This window comes from Mustela putorius, unplaced genomic scaffold, assembly GCF_011764305.1.
Source record: "Mustela putorius furo isolate JIRA1106 unplaced genomic scaffold, ASM1176430v1.1 tig00000040_pilon_pilon_pilon, whole genome shotgun sequence".
In the NCBI taxonomy this organism is placed as follows: domain Eukaryota; kingdom Metazoa; phylum Chordata; class Mammalia; order Carnivora; family Mustelidae; genus Mustela; species Mustela putorius.
In genome coordinates this window covers 3,116,358-3,138,576 of record NW_025421261.1, presented here as the reverse complement: position 1 = coordinate 3,138,576, position 22,219 = coordinate 3,116,358, and the positions used below count along the sequence as shown (strand labels likewise).

The following is a 22,219-nucleotide window of genomic DNA, read 5'->3' as shown; positions in this document are numbered from 1 at the left end:
TTAATGAAACCGTTAACACGTGCATGTTGAGGCTCAGGTATCGTTTGTGTGTGTTTACCCCGGGGAGATGAGGGGGGTCCTATGAGAATTCCTGCATGTACTGGAGGTGCAAAGTACCAGCCGAACAGCGTCCGTGGACAGAATCCCACTGTCTGTCTTGCGGGCAGATGTCAGGTGCGCACAGCCGTCCCCCAGTGAGCGGGTCTTCCTGTCGCTCCGGACTTCTTACCCACTTCTACTCTGCTCACGAGGCTGGTTCATTGAATAGAGCCTCAGAGAAGTGGAGGGACCTACTCTGCAGAGACAGGGGAGGGTCGTGCTGATTCAGTCCCCGGGAGAGTTCCTCATCCTGAGTCAGGGCCGAGCTCAGGTTATCACCTCCCAATGGCATCCTCCGCCGTGGTCTTCTCCCGCATGTTGCAGAAGGGTATGTTTTTTGGCCCCTGCGTCGTCTTCCACTCCATCATGTGTCACTTGAAGCAGCACTAATCGCATGTGTAAGTAGTCCCCGCACTCTGGCTTCCCCCCAGGCAGCTCTGTCTCTGGAAGCCTAGCACAGAGCCCGGCCGGGGGTGCAGGCTGACTGTCTTTTCAGGACAAGTAAGTTCACGCAGGGGCTGTTCACCACTGACTTGCCTGAGAAGGACTCCAAGTGTCCATGGTCTGGCCCAAGTTGAGAAGAGGTGATTCTGGCTTTTTCTTTGGAAAGCCAGAATGTCAAGGGTGCGGACATGGCGCATCGTGGTTTTGAAAGATGGATCCGACTTTTAAGAATCCCTTTTTCCCCATATGAGGAAGTGGTGATGCAACATGGGGGCTTAAGTGGGTACGAGAAGAATCAATGAAACAAGATGGGATTGGGAGGGAGACAAACCATAAGTGACTCTTAATCTCACAAAACAAACTGAGAGTTGCTGGGGGGAGGGGGTTTGGGAGAAGGGGGTGGGATTATGGACATTGGGGAGCGTGTGTGCTTTGGTGAGTGCTGTGAAGTGTGTAAACCTGGTGATTCACAGACCTGTACCCCTGGGGATAAAAATATATGTTTATAAAAAATAAAAAATTAAAAGTCAAAAAAAAAAAAAAGAATCCCTTTTTCCCAACAATGGTCTCTTCCCCAGACTCTCAGATTTGCTATTGATTTTCTCTCATGACGGAGCCTAAAGGGCACCAGGGTTGATCTTACGCCTTTCTCTCCTCTCCCTAATGAGAGCCGCCGTCGATCACAAAGTTGCCTGCTTGCTCTGAGCTTTACATATGTTGTAGCGGCCTACACCTGCCAGCTGTTCCTCTCCTCTTTCAGGGGTCATGGGCGTGGAAGTGTGTACGTGGAACTTGCTCCAGTGTAACTAGATTTGTACCTGGTCCTGCAAAATAATAAATGAGAGGCTCAGTGGTGTGTGTGGGTATGTGTGTGAGGGGAGGGTGGAGGTGTAGACAGCAGGCAGGAGAAGTTAGAGGGCGACGTAGAGAAGAACATGAGTTTCTAGTCTCTGAAAATGTCTTTGACATCCTTTTCCAGGTTGACTTTGGATTTGCTAAGAAAATAGGATCTGGACAGAAGACATGGACATTCTGCGGAACTCCAGAGTATGTAGCTCCTGAAGTCATTCTCAACAAAGGACATGACTTCAGTGTGGATTTTTGGTCTCTGGGGATTCTAGTGTACGAGCTCCTAACGGGCAAGTAAGTCACCTTCAAGTTCACAGAAGTGCCAAAATAATTTACTGATGATAAATATATATATATATATATATAATTTAAGAGTTTAACATTTTAGAATGTTTTTGATTACATGTGATGCCTTTTCCCCTTTGTCTATTCTGCATATAACATGCTTGCTGGTTTGTAACATGGAGAAAACATGTGGGAATGTACAGGAAGGATGGACAGAATTACCCTGGTTTGCCTAAAATGCAAGGGCCTGTTGCTATAGATGACCTGTTAACTGTGTGAAGGTTTGGTAATTCTGTTGTGAGAATCAGGAGAGGAACTGAGGCTGTTTTTATTTCTTCTCGTATACATTTTTGGTAATCGAGAAAATTGTAATCACGTTTCAATTAAATCCATTAAACAATGAAACTAAATTTAGCCCCATTCTTCCATCTTCCCAATAAATCATTAACCAGAAAAGCTAAGAAAAGGAACATTGTTGGATCTAAATTTTAATCTCCTTGTCAGCTGCTTTCCAGAGGTGCTAATGAACCCAGACCAGACCCGGCAGGAGGCTTAGCAGTCCAGATTAACTGTCGCTCCTGGAGGGATTAAAGGGCTGTATTAATGAATCCGGGGCCCCAATATTCAACATGGGTGCACGCATACACACACATGCACAAGCATTCACACCCACACGTGCACACACACATACACAGGCCCTATGTGATCTTACCTCGGACGATGAAGTGCTTTACACATTATAAAGCTCTCACATGTGTATTCTCTAGTTTCGTTTTCACGGGTCTGTGTGGAAGTTAAAGAAGAATTTTTATTATTTTATGACTTCAGTGTTATGGATTAGACAGTCAGGACAGAGAGCTACCTGCTTAAGATCAGGGATTTGATCCCGGACCCTCTAACCGTAAATATGATCCGCTTTCCACTATATGCTTATGCCTTACAATGTGCGTTTTTAATAGAATGTGTGGACACCCCCATGGGAAACAGTTCCGTTTTCTTCCCCGTTTCTCATCAGCTGATTTGATCATCGTTACAAACCCTTATAAGCAGATATTCTCGGATTTTCAGAGGATTTGTACATGGACTGGCATACCAAATACTGGAACGAGCCCTTCGGTGGGCTTTAAGTCTCAACACATACTTAGAAAGAATTTCATAAAATCTTGAACTTTTACACTACAAATTTGTTTTTTGTTTTTTTTTTTTTTACATTTTATTTATTTATTTGACAGACAGAGATCACAAGTAGGCAGAGAGGCAGGCAGAGAGAGAGGGGGAAGCAGGCTCTCCACCAAGCAGAGAGCCCGATGCGGGCCTCGATCCCAGGACCCTGGGATCATGACCTGAGCTGAGGCAGAGGCTTAACCCACTGAGCCACCCAGATGCCTCTACACTACAAATTTCTAATGTGAGATTTCATGTGGCTATATTGGACCTCCTTGTCCACATGCATTGAGCAAACAGATATGAGAGAGCATTTTATATTATCTGTATTCATTTCCAAATAGTCATTGCTTAAGATTTTGAAGGAAAGAAGAGGAAATTTTCCAGAACGTCATTCAGAGAGAAAATTGCTTATAGTCTTGGGACACAAGGAGTTCTATTTCAAGAACTTGTTCCTTCATCCCTGCGAAATTTGTCAGCTGCATTTCTAAGAAATACATGGTGGTTCATGTAGGTTGCTAGGGAATATACAACTCAGTCTGTATCAGCTGGGATAGGTTCCTGCAAGGAATAAGGAAATAAAGTGAGGGGATAGGGAGGAGGAATCCCCAATAACTCAGGGTTGGTTAAAGTGGCTTTGAACTGTCAAGACGTTGAGGAATTGTTCTTGTAAAGGTGTTCAGGGTAGGGCATGAGAAAAGTTCATTTTAAATGCCCTGAACTCTAGAGAGTCAGGAGGTATAGGCAAATGAACTACAACACAACACGACCTAATTGTCAATATAGATGTATGGGAAATAGAGCAGTGTTTTTGGTTTCATACCTCATTTTCTTATTTTCTTTCCAAGCAAGACAAGAGATTGTTGCAAAGTTGTCGCACCCACCTTATTCCAAGTTTATTCCTGGGTGGGAACTCAGTAGCGAAGCGTCTCATGCACGGCCAGGATATAGCCGAGTAGTTCATGAGGGCCATCTTCAATTTTCAAAAATTAAACGACACAACAGAACAAAGTGTTTCTAACAGCAGCGCGTGTGGGTTAACACGCTATCCTTCAGTGGTCAGCTCCCGGCGCGTCCTGCGCCGGCCTAGCAGCGCCCCCCGAAGTAGTCTGTCCTCGCGCCTTCCAGAACCTCCCTTCCTCTCGTTTCTCCCCCACGCTAACGGCTCCGTGTCTGTCGTCACTGCCGGACCCTCCTTGTCCTCCTGGCGTCTCCGCTCCGGGCCGCCTCAGTCTTGATGTCTTTTCCCTCGGCTCTCTCCTTGGCTGGACCGTCAAGTCCGCTGCCAGAAACGCCGTCTGATGAGGCCCCGCAGCCGTGCCTGCAGCGCCCGCGCCTTTCCTGAAAGCCAGAGTCACCAACTCAGCGGTCTGCGTGGACCGTTACACCCCAGCTCGAGGTGGACCCGTCACAGCCTGCTCTGTGCCTCGGGACGCACGCCAGCCTCCTCTTGGACAGCTGTAGCCCCGTTCCAGAAGCCGAAGCACTTGCCCGTCGATCTCGAATCCTTTCTTCGTCCTACACCCACCTTCACCCCCGGACAGATCCTATTCGCTTTACCACCCAAACAGACCCAGGAGCCAAGCCCGGGGCACCACCTTCCCGTCCACCATCCCCGTTCAGGCCACCAGGACTTCCTACCCCGCTGCTAGCACCGTCACGGGTCACTTTGGACACGTTTTTAAGAAAGGCTTGCTCTGACTGCTGTCAAGGCCGTCGCCGGACTCGGAGCACGTCCCGGGGCCCCGAGCGTCCCCTCCAGCTTCCCACGACACGCCTCATTGCTCCGACCCTCCCCGCTTCCTTACTTCCCCGCAGCAGCCCAGACCTCCTCACGTTTTCCAGAACACCGGCGCCACCCCCGCTCCCGGCCTGGGTGCTTGCTGTCCTTGGTCTCTTGCTGGCGGCTGACGGCGCGGCTCATTCCCCGCGCCTCTGCGTGGATGTCACCGCTCAGTGGTCCGCTGATGACAGAGGCTTTCCCCCTCGTCCGGCTTTGAGAAAACCACAGCTCCGTCTGTCACTCCGTCTGCTCCTTTACGTTTCTTCTCGGTGACCATCACCGCCTGACAGCTGACTTGTATGTGTATGTGCGTCGTTTGCTGGGGGATAGGAAGGCAGCGCAGCTATTTTCGAGCGTGTATCCAGATTTGTTCATGTAACGACCACTGAGAACGGAGGAGGGGGAAGGGGGAGAAAGGTAAGAAAGTCGCTTGAAAATGTGTCTGACACGTCGGTCCTAGTGTCCTGTTTTGGCTTTCCTCAGCCCTCCCTTTTCCGGGGTTGACCAGATGATGACCTACAATTTGATTCTCAAAGGAATTGAAAAAATGGATTTTCCCAGAAAGATCACAAGAAGACCCGAGGATTTGATTCGGAGGCTTTGCAGGTGAGGATGAAAATTAAAACCCCTAGTTCTTGGGGAATGTGTGAAGTCTTCTCGTTTCCGTGTCCACCCAATTTAAAATGTGGCAGGCATTTACTTTCTGTACTTTTCATGCAACTAAATTCTGCTCAAAGAAAATCATTTCTTCATTAGGAGTTTGACTTTGCTTCGTGTTACAGAACCACAATACCTACTTACAGTTTAAAAGAGATCTACAGTTATCCGCTTCTCTTTGGGAATCATCTTTATGTGTATTAGGGCAAAAAGAACATTAGTTTAATAAAGGAGTAATTAATTTACAACCTTGTTATTTTGAGAGAAAACCAATGGTGCTGATAAAGTGTCACTACTTACCTTCTGTCCGTCTCCATTTTAAAAAGCAGTGCATTTCTGGCCTTATTTTACATCACTCCTAATTTCCATTTACCCTTCAAAGTAATATATCAGAGAATGGAAGGCTTTTGGAATTTGTGTTTAAACTTTACTTTGTCACTGTTTTTTTTTTTTTTTTGCACATTTGAACTTTATTTTTTAAGAAAGCATTAGCATTTAGTAAATTTAGAACATGAAACCTAGTTGTGGGTTGCCAGCAGAAATCTCTGCATGTTTCTAAGATTCCAGCTCAGATGTAAATGATTCTCTAAAGCTTTCTCTGTTTTCCTCAGCAGAGTTGATAAGGTGACATCCTTCTTCATAGCTCATTTAAAACACCGGTGTGTGTGTGTGTGTGTGTCTGTGTGTGTGTGTGTGTGTGTGTGTGTGTGTGTACATACACTCACACACACTGGAGAGAGCAGTGTGATTTTCATTTCCCTATACTCAGTCTCTAAGTCTATGAATACTGTTGAATAAATGAATACATAATGAAAAAATGTTAAATTTTAATTTAAAATTCACTGAAGCATAATTATTATGAATTGCCTGTCAAAAAATTTTTATTTTAGGCAAAATCCAACAGAAAGACTTGGAAATCTGAAGAATGGAATCAATGACATTAAGAAACACAGGTACGTAGCCCAGAAAAAAATAGAAATTTATAGAAAAACGTACTTGACGCTTACCTTATAAATCACAAGGGCCCCTTTACAGATATTCAGTTTTTCCTTTTTGGTGTTATTTTTAATTTGTTTTTACTAGGTGTGGTTACAATAATCAGTCTCAAGGTGATTTCTCTAATGCTGAAGATCCATCAAGAATGGATGAAATTCTAAAACAAGTGACAAAATCACATCTCTAAGTTATAGCGACTTAGCTTTTTATATTTTGCTATTTTTATTTTTTATTTTTATGTGTATTTTTTAAGTAGGTTCCACACTGGGTATGGAGCTCGACACAGGGCTCAGACTCACAACCCTGAGATCAAGACCTGACTAAGATCAAGGGTTGGACGCTCAACCAACTGAGCCACCTAGGAACCCCATATTATGTTTTAAAATATCAACTTGGATTCTTTGAGGAATTGAGTTCTAATTTTGACGTTTTTTGGTTGTTAAAGTACAATATAGTTGCCCTTGTCAATGCTAAAGAGAAATTAACTGGTAAATAGTATTCTGTTTCAGTTCTAGCTAATAATATGTATTTATTTTAAGTGTAATATTCTTTTGACTAGCTTTCTCAATTTTGAAGCCTAGTGTTGTATTTTACATTTGGGGTAAAGTACGTGGATTTCCACAAAGTCTCTCAAATCAAGTTTAGGTTTATACAATAATCTAACATGCATCTTTACAGTTCTGTGAGGTTCTAAAGCTGGCCTTTGGAGCCAGTGATAACTTCTGTGAATTATCGTCTTTGATTCGGATTACGTACATGGACTTCAAGCCTTTCAGATGTTCTTTTTAATTAATTAATTAATTGTTTATTTAGCACAGGGCGAGATGGATAGAGGGAAAGACAGAAAGAGCACCAGCAGGGGGAGGGATCAGCAGGCAGAGGGGGAGGCAGGCTTCCTGCGGGTGAGCAGGAGCCTGATGCGGGGCTGGATCCTGGGACCTTGAGATCATGACCTGAGCTGAGGCAGACACTTCATGGACTGAGCCACCCAGGTGCCCCTAAGCCTTTTAGATTTTTAAAATGACTGATGCCCAGCTGAATCCAGCAGTCCTCAAAATGTTTTAATTTTGCTCAGGATATACAAAAATGATCGCTGACTGATAGTACTATTGGTAATAGAAAAACTAAATTGGAGAATTTCATCCTTGACAGCCTGTGAACACACTGAATTATTTATGTTCCGAAATGAAAACACCTTTCAGTATTTCACTCCTATCTGGATATTTTCTACAGAACAATCGGAGACACAGAACATGTGGACATAAAGGGAGAGAAGCTTCTGAATAGAAACACTATTCATTTTGCTTCACATAGTGGTGCAGCTTCAAAAAAAAAAAAAAAAAAAATCCCCAGGCTGCCAGCCCTGCTCTATCTATTCATGAACTTTCTTGAAATAAAGCCATGAATTCAACATTGTAAATTCATATTGGGCTTTGCCTGAGGGAGTGTTAGGAGAGACGGACGATAGAGACAGACGCATCTGCGTTTTGTAGGCATCGAAGTGCTTGGAGTATTTCTGTTTGCCTTAGTGTGAAGCTCATTATTTGTCTTAGATTCCAATTTATCTCTCTTTCTCTGTGTTGTTACCATAATTTCTTTTCTTCTTACAAAAATGACACATAAACACACTATTCACAACGATACTGAGCAAACAAGTGTCCCGTCTGCTAAAGTCCTTCACCGATGCGTTTTCCTCCTCTCGCTCATTAAGGAAGCATCTGCACTTTGCTCTGGGGTGGTTGGATTAACACGCTCTGGTTTTATCTTTTCTTTCTTGTTTACCTGAGGCTCATTTAAATGTAGCTGTCAAATTGTGATTGGGTGCACTGTGAATTGATGCTAAAGGATTCTCTCACCTCAGTAGGGTAATGAAGAATTCTGAATTTCCTTCCCTGCAGGGATTCATTTGCCCAGTCTTCATTTTTTCTCTCCATTTTATTTTTTTTCTCAGTGTTCCAGAATTAATTGTTCATGCCCCACATCCAGTGCTCCGTGCAGTCCGTGCCTCCTTAATACCCACCGCCAGGCTCATCCAAACCCTCATTTGTTTCTCAGAGTCCACAGTCTCTCATGGTTAGTCTCCCCCTCCAATTTCCCCGAACTCCCTTCTCCTCTCCATCTCCCCGTGTCCTCCATGCTATTTGTTATGCTCCACAAATAAGTGAAACCATATGATAATTGACTCTCTCTGCTTGACTTATCTCACTCAGCAGAATCTCTTCCAGTCCCGTCCATGTTGCTACAAAAGTTGGGTATTCGTCCTTCTGATGGAGGCATCATACTCCATAGTATATATGGAGCACATCTTCCTTATCCATTCATCCGTTGAAGGGCATCTTGGTTCTTTCCACAGTTTGGCGACCGTGGCCATTGCTGCTATCAACATTGGGGTACAGATGGCCCTTCTTTTCATGACACCTGTATCTTTGGGATAAATACCCAGTAGTGCAATAGCAGGGTCATAGGGAAGCTCTATTTTTAATTTCTGGAGGAATCTCCACACTGTTCTCCAAAGAGGCTGCACCAACTTGCATTTCCACCAACAGTGGAAGAGGGTTCCCCTTTCTCCACATCCTCTCCAACATACATTGTTTCCTGTCTTGCTAGTTTTGGCCATTCTCACTCGTGTAAGGTGGTATCTCAATGTGGTTTTAATTTGAATCTCCCTGATGCCTAGTGATGATGAACATTTTTCATGTGTCTGATAGCCATTTGTATGTCTTCATTGGAGAAGTGTCTGTTTGAGTCTTCTGCCCATTTTTTGATGTGATTATCAGTTTTGTGGGTGTTGAGTTTGAGGAGTTCTTTATAGATCTTGGATATATAAAGCCCTTTGTCTGTTGTGTCATTTGCAACACTACAACCTATTCTGTGGGTTGCCTCTTTGTTTTGTTGACTGTTTCCTTAGCTGATGAAGTCCCAAAAGTTCATTTTCGCTTTTGTTTCCTCTGCCTTTGGAGACATATCTTGAAAGAAGTTGCTGTGGCTGATGTCAAAGAGGTGACTGCCTATGTTGCCCACTCTTCTTAACAGTGAGGGAAGATTTGGAGTGCGGTGCATGGGGTAGAGTTCAAAAGTAGAATGGACCAAATTTACACAGTGCTTTTCAGCGAGCTCAGGGAGCTCAGACATTATTTCATCTGATTTTCCTAGTGTTTCTTAAGATATAAAGCTGAGGTAGGGGGGTTGGGGGTGTGTGGGCAGGGAGGGACCCGAAAAATAGATTTCTCCCTGTCTTTAAGTAGGAGTTCTCTAAAACCTTCCCTAAGTCTTCAAGGTTTATAGCTTCTACTGCTCTGTATACCGTTGGAAGTAAAAAGAAAATCTTTCTGAAATTTGCCATCAGATTTTCCACTCTTCTCTAAGGTAAAATGTATGCTTTTTTTCTCAGAGAACAATTCGTTTTAACTTTGTATTTAAAAACAATGCAATTTAAATTTAACATGGCATATTGTTATGTTTGTACATTCTGAGTTAAATCATTGTAACTAAACGTAATCAGACAGAGCTCCCTCTTCCCCTGTTCTTCAGCTGATGGATCAACTAGGCACCAGTCATGTCTCCCAACACCTATCTGAACAGAGGGATGATTGTAGGGTGCAGTTAAATCTTTCCTGCTAGAGGAATAACTTGTTTCAAGTGCCTTAATGTTACCTTCAATATTTCTAGCTGCTGTATTTTCTTTCTTTTTAAAAACATTTTATTTATTTATTTGACACAGAGAGAGAGAGATCACAAGTCGGTGGAGAGGCAGGCAGAGAGGGAGGGGGAAGCAGGCTGCCCGAGGAACAGAGAGCCCGATGCGGGGCTCAATACCAAGACCCTGAGATCATGACCTGAGTCAAAGGCAGAGGTTTAGCCCACTTGAGCCACCCAGAACCCCCTAAAATTACTTTCAAGAATAGCTTCTACCAGTCTTCTAAAAATGAAAAAGCAATTTATGTGCCATTGCTGCTAATATTTCTTTGGTGAATATTTTTTACACACGAAAGCGTGCTGGCACTTGTGTTACTTAAAATGTGGTTAGTGTCAAAAGGCCAAGTGTTAAGTGAATGGCCACTCATGTTAAGTAAATATTGCCATGAGTCAAATTGTAACAAGTACTCAGCAAGAAATGTATAAGCTCTTTGATTCAGTAGGACAACAGTAATGATTTTTATTAATATTTATGGAGTCGCTTCTGGGCAGAGAGCACTGTAAAATACGTCAAAAGAAATTGCGGCAGTATTTGGCGACAAAAGAAAAGAATCCACATGACTGCGCACCTAGAAATCCCTAAAAATGAAGGTTCGGTCTGTGCGGAGAAGCCGGCGCGTGCGTCCAGGAGAGCAGCCTGGGGCTTTGCAGGCGCACGGGGGACGCCTTACAGCGGGAGCTGCTCTGGGACTTCCTGTCTTCCATCAGCGTCTCAGCAGCTCCTCCCCAAATGGCACCTTGGGCTACGAATGGCGTCTGAAACGGAGTGTACTAGAGCCTTCCCTCTGTTGGTAGCACTTTTTCTCTTGCTAAGCTCAGACCCGGAACGGGGCCTCAGTCAACTCCAGGGGTGAGAAGAGATTAGACCAGATGCAGGTGCAGCACTGTCAGCACGGCTGGCAGACCCGTGCGAGAGCCGCCCACAGTCCCCGGCGCTCGGCCTCACACCTCTGCCACTACCCTGCCCCTCCCGGCGCCCTGGGGTCATGCTCCACATCGCAGCCAGAATCATCTTTTGGAAATGTGCTTAGATCCCACCATTTCCTTAGAACTTTCTAATGGCTTCCCATTAAGTGTAAAATCCTAATTCCATACTGTGTTCTACAAGGACTGCATGGACTGGCCTCTGGCCGGTTCTCAGATACCTTATTATTTTTTTTTTTTCTAGTTTCCACTCCATTCCCCACACGTCAGCTCATTTCTAGCCCTTCCTTCCATTTATAAGGCCCCGGGATAAAGAATACGAGAGATATATCTATACCCGTGTCTAGCCGTAAGGGTGATGTAGCTCGCAGTCTTCCCACGGCGCCCTCTGTCGTCCTTCTGGCCACTCCCAACCCCTCCCATCCCCGTCATCAGCCACCACTTTACTCTCGCGTGTCTTTCTAGTCCTTACTACTGTCTGAAATTAACTTTGTTCACTAGTTTTTGTTGTTTGTTTGTCATCTCCTGCCAAAATAAGAATATCTTAAAAGTAGGATTTTGTTCTTTCCAGTGCCTGGGACCGAACTGACTTTCTGTACATTTTGTTAGCTGGCAGACTTGACCTCAGCGTCCCCGTAGAAAATATCAGTGGGTATAGAACAGCACTATTCCGTGTTCCTTATAAGATCCTGAGAGACAGAATACATCTTTTATGTCCACTCTGCTATTAGATTTCCAGCCCACCAGGTTTGAAGTGTGTCCTAAAGACCAGATCATTTCTTTTAGATTAATGATGTGGAAGCAAATAAATGAAAGGAACTTCATCTGACCATCAGCTTAACCTCCTTACGGATTATTGTAAGACACCTTTTTACCTTGGAGCTTTTTGCGTACGGATCACCAGGAACATCACCGTTAAGGCAGTGTGATGTTCTAGGATGTGATAGTAAGAGGTTCTCCTGCAGGGTCATTCAGATATTCAGCAGATGCTTACTGAGCCTGGTTAGATGACCAGTCCTGCTCACATGTGAGGGGCACAGAAGGAAAGGAAACAGATGAAGATCCTTGCCCTCATGGAGCTAACATTCTAGTGGGGAAGACAGAATCAACAGGATAACTAAGTACAGAACATGGAAGACACATCCGAGAGCAGTAAGAGCTAAAGAAAAAACTAGAGCAGGGAAGGGGTTAGGAAGTGGGGGGGGTGTGTGTGAAATAGTACTCTGGATGGTCAAAGAAGGTCTCACTAAGAAAATGACCTTTGAGAAAAGATCTGAAGGTGTTGGGGGAGCAAACTCTGTGACAATCTGGGGAAAGAGCCATCTAACTTCGAGTGCAAGTTATGAATGCGGGAGCACCTCTAGCTTGTCGGAGGAATGGTGAGGAGAGAGGGAGGACCGAAAGCAGGACAGCGGTGAGCTGCGGTGCCGTGGTGGTGGGAAGGGTGGTGTACAAGGCCTTAGGGTTTCTAGTAAAGGCTTTGCCTTTCATACTGAGCAGAATGCACTGGGGCGGGGGGGGGTTGAACAAAGTCTTGATGTGACCTGACTTGTGTTTGAAATGTTCACACTTGCTGCTCGGTTCTTTCTCATGGACAAAAGCAGGAGGACGCATTAGGAGGTTATTACAGTCACACACGGGAGCAATAGCAGTGGCTTGGCCCATGCTGGTAGAGTGAGGGTGATGAGAATTTTTCAGATCCTGAGTTCAGATTTTGAAGGTAGCATTGGCAAGATTTGAATATGGACTGAGTTAGGGAGACTGACTAGTGAGAGAAAGGATAACTTCAAGGTCCTTGGTTTGAGCAACTGGAAGAGTCAAGGCCAGTGCCTTGGGGAACACTTGGAGCTCCCGTGTGGGCCAGATATGTGCTAGATGCAGGATAGACACCCACTCGGGAGATGAGGAGTAACAGCTGTAGCTATTAGCTTGGGAAGCAATGGAGAGGTCTTTATTGGAAATAGAAATAGTAACAGTAGATATATAAATGCTGTCTGAAGTCACGAGACTGATTGAGATGACCCAGGAGTGAGACTAGTCGAGGAGCTAGAAGTCGTTGAGTAGCTGAGCCTTGGAGCACACCATCTTCCTGTGGAAAAGGCAGTGGGAAAGAGAGGGAAAGAACCCCAGAAGGCAGAATAACGTGTCTGGAAGCCACGCGAGAGAAGTGTTTCAGGAAGTGTGAATAATGAACCGAGGCCGATGCTCCTAGGTGAAGTAAGACAAAAACTGAGAATCGAGGAGCTTCACGGGAGTGGAGAGTGGATGCTGACGGGAGCGTGGTCAGAGAAACGGCTAAGCAGAGTGGCTGGATAACCTCCCAGGAGTTTTGCTCTCGTGGGAGGAGAGAAAGTGGAAGCTGGATGGGAGGGAGCTCAGGGCAAGGGAGGTTATTCTGTGGTTGGAAGAAATAAAATGTCTTCAGACTGAAGGAAGGATCTAGCGGGTAGACGTTGAGGAGTCAAGAGAGGGGAGAATGGCAGGAGCACGCTCTTGAGCAGAGGAGTCCGCAGCATCCGGTACGTAGAGCTGAGCCGACCTTCCCCAGAAGCAAAGACTTCTTTGCTCCCAGAGAAGGGAACACACGGATGTGGACAGGCAGGTGGATAGACTGGGAGAGGATTGTGCAAGCTCCGTTTTCTCAGTGAAATAAGAAGTCAGGGCATCATTTGGGAGTGAGGATGGGGGGGAGTTTCTGGAAGTCTAAGGAGAGAGACCAAGTATGAATGTGAGCCTAAGGGAGAGTGACAGTGGGACAACAGGGGATCTAGACCTAGTGCTGGGCAGCAAGAACTACCCCCTCGAGGTTAGTGGGCACGGATTTAACGTGAGACCAGACCACTGCGCAGTTCTGCAGTTTCCCTCTCCGCCTCCCCTCCCCCACCATTTGCACCTGCAGTGTTGAGGTCAGGGAGAGGACCACAAAACGGACCAACAGATAAGTTGACTCACTAGCAGTTTATCAGGCAAGTAATATTCTTCTGACCTGTTCTTACTTCTCAGGTGGTTAAATGGTTTTAATTGGGAGGGTCTGAAAGCACGGAACCTTCCATCACCTTTGCAGAGAGAGGTACGGTATCCACAATATTACCTTTTTAACTTTTTCTAGCTTTGATTTTCATAAACAGAATAGGGGTGTGTTTTTATGTACCACATTTTAGATTTAAAAAATTTTTTTGAATTAAGTGAAAATATCATAGCAATTGTGATTATAGGGACTAAACCGTATCTCTTATTTGACGGAGATCAGTTCAGTTCTCAGGAACCAATTACAGGAAAATCTGAGTCTGCAGGCAGTCCGTGCCGTTCAGGTTCACGGAGGGCTCTAGAAATAAAATATGAATCGTGCCGTGATTGGAAATTTTCTAGTTAGCCACAGGTGAATTGAAAGGTGAAATTAATTTTAATTTATTACAGTATATCGAAAAATTGTCATTTTGTTATACAATCAACATAAAATATTAATGAGATGTCACATTCATTTTTCCATACTGTTTTCGAAATCCCAGGTGCATTTTACAGCAGTCTCAATTTGGGGTGGCCACTTTCGGGTGCTCACCACCCGTTGCTGGTTGGACAGCTTGAGAGAAAACAGAACATCCGCTAACTTGGGGGGGCAGGGTGACGGATGACTCAGCGGTGATATCAGTCAGCACCCTATAGACTCTTGAAGGAATTTTAAAACCATTTTTAGATTGCCTTCTCAACTTTTCATCATATGTTTTAGTTGTTATGAAGAGTGTGATTTCTAGTACATTGTAAATACTGATATTTTATTATTTATTTATTTATTTTTAAGATTTTATTTATTTATTTGACAGACAGAGATCACAAGCAGGCAGAGAGACGGGCAGAGAGAGAGGGGGAAGCAGGCTCCCCGCTGAGCAGAGAGCCCGATGTGGGACTCGATCCCAGGACCCTGAGATCATGACCTGAGCCGAAGGCAGAGGGTTAACCCATTGAGCCACCCAGGCGCCCCGGATATTGACATTTTAAAGTAAAACGTTACTCCTTTCAATATATGTAATGTAATCTAAACACTGGTGAGGTCAGATGCCCATTGGCCATTTAAAATCTACAGAGAATAAAATTACGTGATTCCTTTTTCTCTCTGAATTTATATTTTTGTATTTCGATCCCATTTTCCCAAAAGAGTCTCTTTCATCTTACATAAAAGTATTTTTATGGATGCTACTATGTGATTATTCTTTAAATGGGTTTCAATTATAGTTTTCTAAATTTTAAAATTCCTCTGACAACAGGAATTTCTGTGACAACACACATATTTCTTCTGGATTCAGTTGTAATTACATTTTTATAACATGGAATATCAAATGACAGAAATACCTTGCAAAGTTTGAAACGCGAGTATTTAACAAATATTTCTTGAGAAGAAATTACTTATGTACCAGGAGAGAAATGTTACTTATTAAAAAAATAGGATCAGGTTCCATGTCAATTTTATTCCTTTTTAAAATTATATGGCCATTTAGTGCTGAAAGTTGTGTTCACAGAAATAACTGGGAGTGGAGGGTTTTATAAAAGCAATGCCAGGGGCACCTTGGTGGCCCAGTGGGTTAAAGCCTCTGCCTTCAGCTCAGGTCATGATCCCAGGGTCCTGGGTTTGAGCCCCACGTCGGATTCTCTGCTCTGGGGGAGCCTGCTTCCCTTCCTCTCTCTCTGCCTGCCTCTCTGCCTACTTGTGATCTGTCTGTCAAATAAATAAATAAAATTAAAAAAAAAAAAAAGCAATGCCACTTTGAATATCCTTCTGAGTGATCTCCCCACTCTCTGAAGAAAACATTATGATTTGTCATAAGTAGTATTTTCACTGATCTACCAGATGAAAATTCAATCAGGTACTTTTAAAATTTGTTTGAAAGCAAAGAATTGAAAACCACCTGATTTGCAAACTAGTTTAATTTCAAATCATTTCACTCTTTGAACAGGGTCAATAATATTTTGAACGGACCCTTTGGCATCCTGGAAAATTTATGTGGGTCAATAAACCATATAGAAATTCAAGGTCAGTGAGAAACTTTTATAAAGTAGAAAAAGGATTTAAAAGTGTCAGATTCCGATTTTTTTCAAAGATTTTACTTATCTGAGAAAGAGAGAGCACAAGCATGCACAGGAGCAGAGGGAGAGGGAGAAGCAGGCTCCCCGCTGAGCAGAGCGCCCGATGTGGGGCTCGGTCCCAGGACCCTGAGATCATGACCTGAGCTGAAGGCAGATGCTTAACTGACTGACCCACCCAGGTGCTCTAATTTTTTTTTAATTTTTATTTATTTATTTAATAAACATATAATGTATTACTAGCCCCAGGGGTACAGGTCTGTGAATTGCCAGGTTGGCACACTTCACAGAACTCACCATAGCACATACCCTCCCCAGCGTCCATAACCCCAGCCCCTTCTCCCAAACCCCCTCCCCCCAGCAACCCTCAGTTTGTTTTGTGAGATTAAAAGTCTCTTATGGTTTGTCTCCCTCCCAATCAAAAAATACTTGCTTTTAAAGTGTTTTTCAATCTGGAAAAAACAAAAACAAAAACTAGATACCATTTCTGTCTCCTTTTCTTTTGGATTTACCTCTTCAAGCCAGGTAACTTCTGTGGAATGTAATGCAGTTACTGGATCCGTGTGGTCTAAAGAGGGAACCTCGGAGGCTGAGAGTGTGACTCAAAATGATAGTTGGTCGTCTCGTCTCCTTACCTGTGACTTTCCAGTGGTTACCATATAAAAACAGGGTTTAGATATAAAAATCATGACCTGTATATAATAACATTATCCTCATCTTTGGCTTAATTCCTCCTCTGTTAGCTCAGTGGACCCACAGACCACAGCTACTTCGACAAGTACCCCCCTGAAAAAGGAGTGCCTCCAGATGAGCTGTCAGGCTGGGATAAAGACTTTTGACAGAAGAAAAGATGATTATTGTCTCTACATCCAGAAGAGGACTCAAGGACCAATAATCCAGCAGTGATCGCTTCTCTCTTTGGAGTGTTGTGATGTCTCTGGGGAGACCATTAGGGAAGAGAATTCTCTGCCCCGGAGTGGGGGGCAGTGTGGATATGAAGGTGGTTCTGAGCTATAATGTCTCATTTAGATGCTCTGAATTATTCATGTATTCTATTATTTGCTCTTCTCAAATGTTGGAGGCCATTCTCTTCCCCTCTCAACAGTCAGAACCATTTTTGTTGACGGGGCATCATTTTCTCTGCGTTCTATTGCTCCATCCCAATCACACTTGTCTCCTTTGAGTCCTAATAAGGTTTAAAAAGTGTCTTGCCTTTGAGCAACTAAGTCACACAAATGGGAGGAAGAACAAGGGTGAACTTTGGAAGACTTCTGCTCTCAACAATTCCATGTAAGCATTGTGGCATCTTAAAGCCGTGGTTTGCAGAAACTTGCGTAGTCGATATAAGCTCTTGATTTCCCCCTGCATTCAACCTAGAAACATATTAACATGCATCTAATACTAGTCTGGGGAAAGGTCAGTTTTAGTATTCGTCAATGGTGCCACTTCCGAGAAAAAATGAGTTATCTCACCCAGCCAGTAATCATATTCCTATGGGGAACTTTGAAAAAATAAAGCAAAAAATATATATATTTTTTTGTTTTCCTGTGACCAGCTGTGATACATCAGAGACTTTCTCAAAGCCTTGCTAAAGGTAGTTATAATGTGGGGTCAAGTGATGGGCCTTTGGTAGACTTTTGTCTTATATATTAAGTAGTTTCACAATCAAAGTAGAAAACACGCAGGCACAAAATTGTGAAGGCTTTTCTTTCCCATTAAATATGGAGAGAATAACTTCTCATAGGTAAGGTTGCTGACTCTTCAAAACTGAGATATTTTGGCCAGTTTTGTGTTTGTTGCCATTAATAAATCAAGAATACAGAATAACCACAGTTAATTTTTAATGAAAATTTCATTGGCTCATGTTGATGCCCTGTAATCACTGTTGCATCAATAACTCTTTTTAAAGATATTTGAGTCACAAATGTGTTTATAATTTTAGATTTGTAAGGTAGGCAAGCCTCGGGGAAGTGATAGGACTTCGGTAAAAGGGACATCCAGCACATGCCCTCCTGTCTCCTCACAATCTTCCAGATGATGAATAGACTAGTTTCAATGGCACTGGATACCAGCACCGAAGAACTTCACTAGAGAATGTTGTCAGGCATCGACCGTGAACCCACCAAATGGATGGGAAGTAGACTTTCTCTGTATCTTTTTGATCTGGCAGAGTAAAAATAACATCAAAGTTCCTGCATTATTCAAGCTTCTGGTTATATTTTCACATACGAATGTTCTATGGGAAAAGCAACTTCTACCCACTCTCCACCCATATTTTCAGCATTCCAAAACAGTCAGCTGTATGCTTCCTGAAGAGTCAAAGCAGTTAAGTGAGGCCCAACTCAAGAGGGTGCATCCTTAACAAATTGAATTTCCACATTTAGAGAATCCTTTTGCTGAACCAAAGAATTTTTGTTTTCTGGAGTAGTATTTTTAAAAGATTATGTACTGTACATAGATGAACCATTTTTAATAGGATCAACATAACCTGCTTAATGAATTTCTAAGATTTTTAAAGATTTTTATTTGCATTTGGTTTGTAAGCATTATATGTTTTTCCATGTATATATTTTTAAATTACCCACCTATAAATGTAGAAAATTTATGCATTGGATGGATATTAGAACTCTATAGTTATAACAGCAATGATATTCTCAGAGGAGATCAAGAATTGTAATTCAAAAAAGACTTACAGATATACAAATAAAAACCAACCTAGAGTACTACAGTTTTATTTTGCCTGTGATTGGCCATATCAGTATGTCATCTCCACACGTGATTTTATTTTGTTTCCTTTAGAGTAATTCATAAAGATGAAGAACTGAGAGATTGAACCATCCTGTAATTCCAGTTCCACTCTTTCTTAGCTGAGTGAGCTTGGGAAACTGAGTTCACTTCTTTGAGTAGACTATAACTAGCTTTCTCACCTGCAGAAGACGATGTAGTAAAATAGCACCTGCTTTAGAGGTCTGTTTCAGAGATTCAGAGAGATACCTGGTCCTTTGTGGACATCTGTGAGATAATCAGTGCTGCAAAGGGGGGAGCTACTGTTACTGTCTCTATTAAAATTAAAGGGGACTTAATAACCATTTAGCCATGAGACTATGTGTGGTTGGTATCTATATGTATAGTTATTCCAATTAAATCCAGTATTTATCTTTTTCTTTTAAATCATGAAGATTAAACTTTAGTATGTATGATGAAGGGTTAATACTTACCAAAATGAAGTGCTTTATTAAGAGCTCACCTACTTTTCTAAATTCTAATTTTTTTATGAAACAGGGATATATATATATATATGTAAATATATCCTTCAAAAATACAGAACCTATCATATTCCTAATCCCCCAATATACAAATGCATCATATTCCTAATCATCAAATCATTCCTGTTCTCTTTTCCAAGTACAAAGTTAAGTTTTCAGTCTTGAGTCTCTTCTCTGTGGGGGCAACTTTTCATAATTCTAGTTTCTTAATCTTTTCTCTAAATATGAAAATGGAAGGAGAGGATTATTAAAAAAAAAATAAAAGATTTCGAGTTAAAGAGACCTGGGTTTGAATTTTAGCTCTGCCCAGATTTGTGTAAATGATAAACCACATCTTCATCCATCTGTAACTGGAGATGTACATGTAAAGCTTTGGGGCATTGGGGCAGAGTATTATTACTTATAGGCCGTTGACAATAACCATTTGGAAATACATACATACATATATTTCTTTCGGCATGATAATAAACCCTTGTTCTTTATTGCTAGGCATTGTGCTAGGAGTATTTATGTCCGTCATATCATTCACACAAGACTGTAAAATAATAATAAACATACTCACTGTCAATTGCCTTTGAAGCTAAACATTGGCTTTGAATACGCATTTCCGTCACGATTTTGCCGTTGTGGTTTTTTCGTGGCTTAGTCCCAGCTCTAAGCAACTGAGACTTTGTTGCTTAGAACAACCATTTTATGATTACCGTAAATTCTACGGGTCAGGAATTCAGACACGTGGTGAAGATGGCTTGTCTCTACACCACAATATTGGCGATATCATGTGAAAAGACTCAGAGCCTGGGGTGAATCCATAGCTGGGAGCTAGAGTCACCTAAAGCCTTGTCCCCCACTCTCTGCAACCCAGGGTGAGACCACTTGAAGACGAGGACGCCTGACCAGAGAGCCCGCATATGTCCTCTCCACAGCTTGGAATCCTCACATGCTGGTGTTCTTAAACTAGTCAGACTACTTTCAGAGAGGCCTAGGATTCCAAGAACAGGTATTCTCGGAAACAAGGGAGAAGCTTTTAATCCTTTACAAACCAGCCTTGAATCACATGACATCACTTCTGCCATATTCTATTGATGGAAGCAAAGCCCACCCAGCTTTGGGGAACGGGAACATAGACTTAATGAAGAGAGTTTCATAGAGCTTGCAAGCAATTTTAAAAACTGCCACAGTCCACTTTCTGGTCACAGATGAATCGTATTACTGCATGGGCAGCAAATACATTCCCTCCCAAGAGCCTCCCTAAAAATACAACTTAATTACAGTATCAGGCTCAAGCTTAAGACCTAAGATTTTATCCCTCCAAATCCATTCGAGTGTGGATAAGAAGCCTCAGTTATAATTCTGTGCATATATTCTTTTAGTCCTGGAAGCCTGTGAACCGAGTGACGAAGTCATCTATTAGCACACTTCCAACCTTACGTGGTAAAACCATCCAAGGATAACCACAACGGATACTCGCATTCAGAGAGGGAGAAGATGGGAGGCAGGAAGCAGCCACGAGTCCATTGAATTCTGAAATCTGGTCTGACACATAGTACCTTTCCTCTGCTTTGGGCTGAGTCACACTCCCCACAAGTTGTTCTCCATGACTCTTGACCTCATTGTGTAGAGTCCTGGTTCTGCCTTTCGAGTCATCCTTCTCTTTCTGTGAGATATGGCTGCTGTTTGCAGCTGCACAGACTTCCTAGTCTGTTTCCTGCTGTTCCGTGGTTGAAACGACTTTTTTCATTTGTCTGTCTCTAGCTCTTCATTCTAAGCTGTCATGTTTTCTTTAAAATCTTTCTGAGTTTCCTATGTTTAAATCTGTGATTACTCCATTAGACAAAGGCTGTACCCCACATCTTCCTGTGAAGGTGCTATAGAGAAAGTGATTCTTAAGAGTTGTTGTTTTGGGGCAGCTGGGTGGCTCAGTGGGTTAAAGCCTCTGCCTTCAGCTCAGGTCATAATCCCAGGGTCCTGGGATCGAGCCCCACATCGGGCTCTCTGCTTGGCCAGGAGCCTGCTTCCCCTCTCTCTCTGCCTGCCTCTCTGCAGACATGTGATCTCTGTCTGACAAATAAATAAATTTTTCTTTTTAAGTTGTTTTTCTTTTTAAAGAGTGGGTGTGCACAACACATACTTAACATGCCTTTTGATCTGGAAAGGTATGATCGCTGCAGAGATGCTTTCGGTGATCCCTGTCATGGCCTTCGTGCCCTTTGTAATCCTCCCCTCCGAGTGGGGACTGAGCGCAGTGACTTCCTTCTAACAAACACTAACAAACCATCCAGATGATGGGATGTCAGTTCTAAGAGTAGGTTACAAAGTGACTCTGCTTCTCCCATATCACCCCCTTGCCCTCTCATTTGCTTGCGCTGATGGAAACCAGCCGCCATGACATGAGCGTCTCTGGAAAGGCCCATGTGGAGAGTAACTGAAGGAGCCGCTGGCCAGCATCCGGGGACAAAGTGAGGCCCTCGGTCACACACACGAGATGAACTGAGTTGTGCCGGTGACCACGGAGATGAGATTGGAAGCAGGTGCTCCTCCAGATGAGACTGAAACCATGGCCTACACTTTGATTGTCCCTAGTGACCGTGCATGAGACAGAGTAGCCGCATAAACAACTCCCAGGACTTGGGATGACAAACTGGAACCAGCCTCTGTCTTTCATGGTTGCCAGCTTGGTCATACGGGGGGCCTGTGGAATAAGCTGATACCCTTTCAGTCCACCTCGCTTGGGATTTGCAGATGCTGACGGGCCAGTCTGGCTGGAGCTGGAGGAACCACAGAACTGGCGGCTCAGTGACCAGCGATTGGCAAGACGTCGTAAGCCGCTACAGTAGCTTGGTCTTGCATGATGGCAACGTATTTCTGCATTTCAGATCTTATGCAGATTTCTTCTGTGTCCAAAGCCTAACTCAGAACCATACAGAGAAGGGAATCCTGGGAAGCATTCTATTTCTGACTTAGCTAAATCGACAAAGTGTAA

The 22,219-nt window shown here is 43.3% G+C and overlaps 1 protein-coding gene across 3 annotated transcripts in view; it reads left to right on the top strand.

Annotated features, from left to right (window-relative positions):
• The window catches only part of PRKG2 (protein kinase cGMP-dependent 2), a 95,242-nt gene extending 76,178 nt beyond the window's left edge, over positions 1-19,064 (top strand). For 2 of the 3 annotated variants that reach the window (XM_045074666.1, XM_045074624.1), the window contains exons 15-19: positions 1,523-1,686; positions 5,108-5,230; positions 6,172-6,234; positions 13,901-13,967; positions 16,717-19,064. In XM_045074666.1, coding sequence (XP_044930601.1) covers positions 1,523-1,686; positions 5,108-5,230; positions 6,172-6,234; positions 13,901-13,967; positions 16,717-16,812 — 513 coding nt within the window. In that variant the 3' untranslated portion in view covers positions 16,813-19,064. The remainder of the gene's footprint in view (positions 1-1,522; positions 1,687-5,107; positions 5,231-6,171; positions 6,235-13,900; positions 13,968-16,716) is intronic. The other variant, XM_045074637.1, reaches the window with a different exon arrangement.
• Positions 19,065-22,219: the final 3,155 nt, after the last annotated feature.